This window comes from Gekko japonicus, unplaced genomic scaffold, assembly GCF_001447785.1.
Source record: "Gekko japonicus isolate JY-2015 unplaced genomic scaffold, Gekko_japonicus_V1.1 scaffold5007, whole genome shotgun sequence".
In the NCBI taxonomy this organism is placed as follows: domain Eukaryota; kingdom Metazoa; phylum Chordata; class Lepidosauria; order Squamata; family Gekkonidae; genus Gekko; species Gekko japonicus.
The window spans coordinates 35856-42837 of NW_015171652.1; the positions used below are offsets into that span (position 1 = coordinate 35856).

Sequence of the window (6982 nt, forward strand, 5' to 3'; positions counted from 1 at the left end):
TTGCCTGCCTCTGCATAGCGACCTCACACTTCCCGGGTGGCCTCCCATCCAAGTACCAACCAGGGCCAACCCTGCTTAGCTTCCGAGATCTGATGAGAGCGGGCTAGTCCAGGTCAGGACAAGAGATGTTCAGAGGTGGTTTGCCCTTGCCTGCCTCTGCGTAGCAACCCTGGACTTCCTTGGTGGTCTCCCCTCCAAGTACCAACCAGGGCCAACCCTGCTTAGCTTCCGAGATCTGATGAGAGCGGGCTAGTCCAGGTCAGGACAAGAGATGTTCAGAGGTGGTTTGCCATGGCCTGCCTCTGCATAGCGACCCCAGAATTCCTTGGTGGTCTCCCATCCAAGTGCCAACCGGGGCCAAGCCTGCTTAGCTCCTTAGATCTCATCTGACAAGGTCGGGCTAGTCTGGGCCATTCAGATCAGGGCAAGAGAGATGCAGAAGGTTTTTTCGTTTTTTAAATACATGGTTTCTGATTGCAGTAGGAGCTTGCAGTGGGTCTTTCCCAGACCACTGGTTCCGAATTGTTTTTGGAGCCGAATGGCTAAGATTGTTCACTATGCATTTATTCTTCAGGAGTCCCGGCCCCCGTCGTTTCTGTCCATATCATCAAAACCTTTGGGAAAAGCACTCTGTTGGTTGGCTGGGAGAGACCTGCACTGGATGAATTAGGATGTAGCAACGGGACGTTCGTAACAGGATATAAGGTATGTACCTGCTGTTGTTACAGAGAGATTGTTTGCAATTAGATCTACTTCTAGGAACTTTGCCTGACCCACAACCCAGTGAAATGAAAACAGTTAGGTTTAAGGTGGTTTGGCCAATTTAATTCATTGTGGACCAGTAGAAAAGAGTCCCTTGGACTGCAAGGATATCAAATCAGTCAATCCTAAAAGAAACCAACCCTGACTGTTCCCTGGAAGGCCAGAGACTGAAGCTGAAGCTGAAATGCTTTGGCCACCAAATGAGAAGGGAGCACTCCCTGGAGAAGACCCTGATGCTGGGAAAGACTGAAGGTCAAAGAAGAAGATTCTTCTGAATTATGGTGCTGGAGAAGACTCTTGAGAGTCCCTTGGACTGCCAGGAGATCAAATCAGTCAATCCTAAAGGAAATCAACCCTGACTGTTCCCTGGAAGGCCAGATAATGAAACTGAAGCTCAAATACTTTGGCCACCAAATGAGAAGGGAGCACTCACTGGAGAAGAAGACCCTGATGCTGGGAAAGATTGAAGGTCAAAGAAGACGGGGACGGCAAAGGATGAGATGGTTAGACAGTGTCATAGATGCAACGAACATGAAGTTGAGCCAACTTCAGAGGACGGCGGAAGACTGGAAGGCCTGGCGTGATCTAGTCCATGGGGTCGCGAAGAGTCGGACTCGACTGTGCGACTGAACAACAACAACAGAAAAGAGCAAAAGCCCAGCAGCACCTTAAGGACTAACAAAGTTTGTGGCAGGGGGTGAGCTTTTGTGAGTCACTACTCAGTTCTTCAGATATAGCTGTAATATGAGTCCATCTGTCCTTCTATCTTGGAGAGTGGAGTGGTTTCAGATACCAAATTACATTAATAGGCAAATGACAACAGCAGGTGTGATTGGATTAGCCATGATATGCAGAGGGGTAGTAGGTAGGCATGGAGAAATCAGCATTGGTAATGAGACAGGAAACCTAGGTCTCAATTAAGTCCAGGAGGATTAATTCCAGGCATTGTCTTGGACTTAATTGAGACCTTGCTTTCCTGTCCCATTACCAATGCTGATTTCTCCAGTCCACTACCCCTCTGCATATCATGCCTAATCCAATCATGCCCGCTATTGTCATTCACCTGCTATTGTCATTGGCCTGCTAATGTCATTTGACATCTGAAATCACAACACTCTCCAAGATAGTGGACAGGTGGACTCACATTCTAGCTGTATCTGAAGTTTTGTTAGTCTTTCAGATGCTACTACAAATTCAAAGAAGTGAGCCATGACTCACAAAAGCTCCTCCCCGGCTGCCACAAATTTGGTTAGTCTTTCAGGTGCTCCTGGACTCTTGCTCTTTTCTCCTGCTACAGACAAACACAGGCACCCATCTTGGTCTATCACGGACCAGATCAGCTCAAGAGGGTCCAATCTGTAAATTCATAAGAACCAACCGAAAGCTGGTTCCACATGGGGATTTCCCCTGTGTGGATCATGGGAATTTTCCACCTGTAATGGGAACATCCACATGAGTTTCCGAGGCCAGTCTGGTGTCATGGTTAAGCGCGTAGTGGACTCTACTCTGGGAGAACCGGGTTTGATTCCCCCACTCCTCCACATGCAACCAGCTGGGTGACCTTGGGTCAGTCACAAGTTCTCTCAGAGCTGTTCTCTCAGGAGCAGATCTCAAAGAGCTCTCTCAGCCCCACCTCCCTCACAGGATGTCTGTTGTGGGGAGGGGGAGGGAAAGGAGTTTGTAAGCCACTCTGAGACTCCAAGTGAAGGGCGGGGTATACATCCAATCTCCTCCTCCTCCTCCTTCTTCCTCCTCCTCCTCCAAATAATTCCCACCTTTTCCCATCACCTGTTTGCTCCTGCCCTGGGGGGGAGGCACATTATTGTGCCGGGTTTGGAAGCAGCCAAAAACATATGAAGTAGCAAATCCAGAGTGCCGTGGTACTTTAAAGACAAGTGCATTTATTGGGGCATTTTGTGGACTCCGTGAGATGCCTCTGCGAGGTCCTGCCAGGTATTTTTGGAATCTGAAGGCGGTGGTCCAGAACATATGAAGGAGTAAAGCGCCGTAAATTTGTATTGTAAGTTTGTTATTGGATTTTATTGTTTTATACTATGCATTTTATTGTTATAATCTTGGCACATTGTGCCCTTGCCAGCCGCCTTGAGCCTTCGGGGTCGGGCGGGATATAAATCCAAGGATAAATAAATAACTAAATGTCAGTGGGCTTTACTTGTAAGTAAACAAAAAAGAGGAAAACACAGAAGCAGTATGGATTGGGGGCAAAACAAGAGCACGAGTTCAACCTGCTCGGGGAGTGGGTGGGAGGGGGAAGCCTCCTTCTTGTGATTCCTTCTAACCCCAAAGAGAGCCAGTTTGGTGTAGTGGTTAGGAGCGCGGACTCTAATCTGGGAGAACCGGGTTTGGTTCCCCGCTCCTCCACATGCAGCTGCTGGTGTGACCTTGGGTCAGTCACAAGATCTCTCAGAGCTGTCCTCTCAGGAGCAGTCCCCGAAAGCAGCAGAACAAAGTTTGATTCCAGTGGCACCTTTAAGACCAACAAAGTTTTATTCCAAGTGTCAGCTTACGCACTGTTGGTCTTAAAGGTGCCACTGGACTCACTTTGTTCTGCTCTGACTTAACCACGTTTCTTATCCTACTGTTTTTATTTTAATTTAATAAAATCTGGTCGATCTCTCCTCCTTCAATCCCTTTAACCCCCTTTTCAAGCTGTATCTTCCTGTGGCCATCACTTCGTGCTCTGGCAGCGAATTCCGCATTTTAATCACTCTCTGTGTAACAGAATATTTCTTTTTGTCTGCCCTGAACCTACTGCCCATTGGCTTCATTGGATGCCCTCCAGTTCTAGAATAGTGGGGGGAGGAGGGAAATTGGTCCTTGCCCGCTCTCTCCACCCCTGGCATCACTTTATAAACCTCTCTCATGTTCCCCCTCAGTAATCTCTTCAGCTTTTCCTCACAGAGAATCCAAAGGTTATTCATACAGGAAACAGAAATAGTTAAAATTAAAATGTCTAGAGGAAACAGACAAGAATGTTGGTGGGCGTGTCCCAAGATTAGATTGTTCTGGACCAAAGTGATAAAAGAAATAAAAGAAAGTACTGGCCAGGAATTACCAAACTCACCTGAGTCCGTCCTCCTACATTACTGGCCTGGCCTAGAGCTATCAAAACAAAATACAGAACTTGTATCCCTATTTCTTTTTTTCTTTTTTAAAATTCTTTTTATTAATTTTCTACAATAAACAGATTTCAAAAACTTTGCACACAAAATGTCATGTGGAGTTGTGGATATAGCTTTCATATATGAACAATAACGACACGGAAAAACAAGTTAACATCTACAGTAGGCAGTTTAACAAGTGTTTTGAGTATCGAGACCAAAGTAAATAAGCAATTCTCCTGTTCATTCAGAACCAATTTGCACCTTAACGCTACCAGGCATTGTGATTTCTGTGCTGTGATGACAGCTGTTGGTGTAGTATAGATAGATATGCAGGGCTCAGTCTCCAGACCCCTGATCATCCTCATCGCTCTCTTCATTCTGCACCCTCTCGATTTTGCCCACATCCTTTCTGAAGGGAGGCCTCCAGAACTGCACACAGGACTCCAGGTGCGGCCCGACCAAGGCGGTCTACAGAGGGGCTACGACCTCCTGCGATTTCAATGCCATGGCCCTTCTGATACAACCCAAGACTGGATTTGCCTTTTTTGCCGCCGCATCACACTGACTGCTAATATTCAGTTTACAGTCCACCCTTACCTTACCTACAAGCACTTCCGATCGTTTCCCCCCTTTCATACTTTAGCAGCATTCTTTACCCTCCTGTTACCTCCCATTTCGAAACATGACATTTTCTACCCAACGTTTGTTTTCATTTCTTGATGCTCCAAAAAAAATCAGCCTCGGGATGGGAGTAGACTGAGGATGGCTGGTAATCTTCCCTTTGCAAGCAAGGAATGGTGTCGGGGGTGGGGGACAGCCCCCAGCAAGCAAGTCAGTGACTAAGCGTAAAGGTGGAGCAAGGTCCCAGTCAGTTCAGCAGCACTGGTACATAACAGTTGGGCCATGCTGGCTTTTGAAAATGAAAATGGGGGAGGCAGTAGCTGCATGCGAAGGAATTGCACTCCAGGACTTCTGGTTTCTGCTCCAGCTTTCCCTGTTTTTCCCCCCCCCCCCCCCAGTTTGGTGTAGTGGTTAAGAGCGGTGGACTGTAATCTGGGGTAACTGGGTGTGATTTCCCCACTCCTCCACATGCAGCTGCTGGTGTGACCTTGGGTCAGTAAAATTTCTTTCAGAGCTGTTCTCTCAGGGGCAGTTTCTGGAAAGAGCTCTCTCAGCCCCACCTACCTCACACAGGGTGTCTGTTGAGGGGAGGGGAACAGAGATTGTAAACCGCCGTGAGACTCTGAGTAAAGGGCAGGGTATAAATACAATTTCTTCGGAGGGGAACAGAGATTGTAAACCGCCGTGAGACTCTGAGTAAAGGGCAGGGTATAAATACAATTTCTTCTTCTTCTTCTTCTTCTTCTTCTTCTTCTTCTTTCTCTCTGCCTTATGTGCTAGGGCTGCTCTTTCGGTGGACAGGATACAACACCGCGCTTTCCCCCAAAGCTTCTCTGGCAGCTTTTCGAGCAAGCCCTGGATACAGATTACCAGCTTGTGCCAGGTCTCTATCAGCAAGCCTCGGGGGGGGGGACTCCAGCAGCCGGCTCCTGTTGTGATACCCCCGTGATGGGCCAAGGGGATCATTTTCTTCCAAGATAAGCCCTGACGTGGGCCAGCTTCAGCTCTGCAAGCGCCGAGAAGAGAGCAGGAACTGGAAATATCGTCGCTGTCTCCTGCCTGGTTGTTCTAGGGCAGGGTAGGAGATATTCCGCAGAGATGCTGCTGTGTAAACACGCAGCACACCCAAGAGACATTTCCTCTGCAGCATGTCACGTGAGTTGTAGTCGTAGTAGATAACTCGTAGTAGATAACTTGTAGTAGATTACTCAATGGAACTCAATGAAAATGTCAAGACAGTGTGTGATTGCAATAAAGAAGAGCCGGTTTGGTGTAGTCGTTAAGTGTGCGGACTCTAATCTGGGAGAACTGGGTTTGATTCCCCACTCCTCCACTTGCATCTGGCTGGATGACCTTGGGCATCCAGAGATGGTACACAATTTGTTCCTCCACTCTTTTATCTTTGAAACTGTCGGCAGAGTAATTAACAGTGTGCAACCTGATTAAAGAGTAGGTAAATGTTTATTTAGGTACTTGATAAGAAAGAGGAGATATAGAGATAGGTTCCTAACTACATCTCTAGCTGAGAGGGAGAGAGAGAGACTGAGGCTGCCATCACACACATTCAATAATCCACTTTCAGTCTACTTTCAATGCACTTTCCAACTGTTTGGGGTTTTTTACTGTATCCAGTTGAAAAGTGCATTGAAAGTGGATTATTGAGTGTGTGTGATCGCAACCTGAGTGTGGCACTTCCGAGAAGAAAGGGGAAATTGCCCTGAGAATAGCAATCTGGAGACAGACAAGGAATCTGGAGACAGACAAGGGTTCTTTAGCTTGGAGAAACGACGACTGAGGGGTGACATGATTGAGGTTTATAAGATTATGCATGGGAAAGAGCAGGTAGAGAAAGAGGTACTTTTCTCCCTTTCTCACAATACAAGAACTCGTGGGCACTCCATGAAATTGCTGAGCGGTCTGGTTAGAACGAGTAAAAGGAAGTACTTCTTCACCCAAAGAGGGATGAACACATGGAACTCACTGCCACAGGAGGGGGTGGTGGCTAACAAGCATGGACGGCTTCAAGAGGGAATTGGATAAGCATATGAAGCAGAGGTCCATCGGGGGCTCTTAGCCACAAGGTATTGATAGGAACTCTCAGTCTGGGGCAAGGGATGCTCTGTATCCTTGGTGCTTGGGAATGCGGAGAATTGCTCTGTGCCACAAGGACTGCAGAAATCTGGGTAAGAAAAATGAGGAGCACGCATACCAGATGGGAGGTACACTTGTGGGTAGCAGTGCGTGTGACTAAGATCTTGGGGGAAGCTAAATATGAGCAGTAAGCATGGTGCTGCGGCAAAAGAAGTTAACACAGTCATGGGGGGGGCAACAGATCCAAATCACAAGATGTCCTAGTCCCGCTGTACAGTTTGGTGTAGTGGTTAAGTGCGTGGGCTCTAATCTGGGAGAACCAGGTTTGATTCCCCACTCCTCCACTTGCACCTGCTGATGTGACCTTGGGTCTGTCACAAGCT

The 6982-nt window shown here is 47.5% G+C and overlaps 1 protein-coding gene across 1 annotated transcript in view; it reads left to right on the plus strand.

Annotated features, from left to right (window-relative positions):
* The window catches only part of GCDH (glutaryl-CoA dehydrogenase), a 28397-nt gene that overhangs the window by 543 nt on the left and 20872 nt on the right, over positions 1-6982 (plus strand). The window contains exon 2 of the mRNA XM_015419989.1: positions 575-705. Coding sequence (XP_015275475.1) covers positions 575-705 — 131 coding nt within the window. The remainder of the gene's footprint in view (positions 1-574; positions 706-6982) is intronic.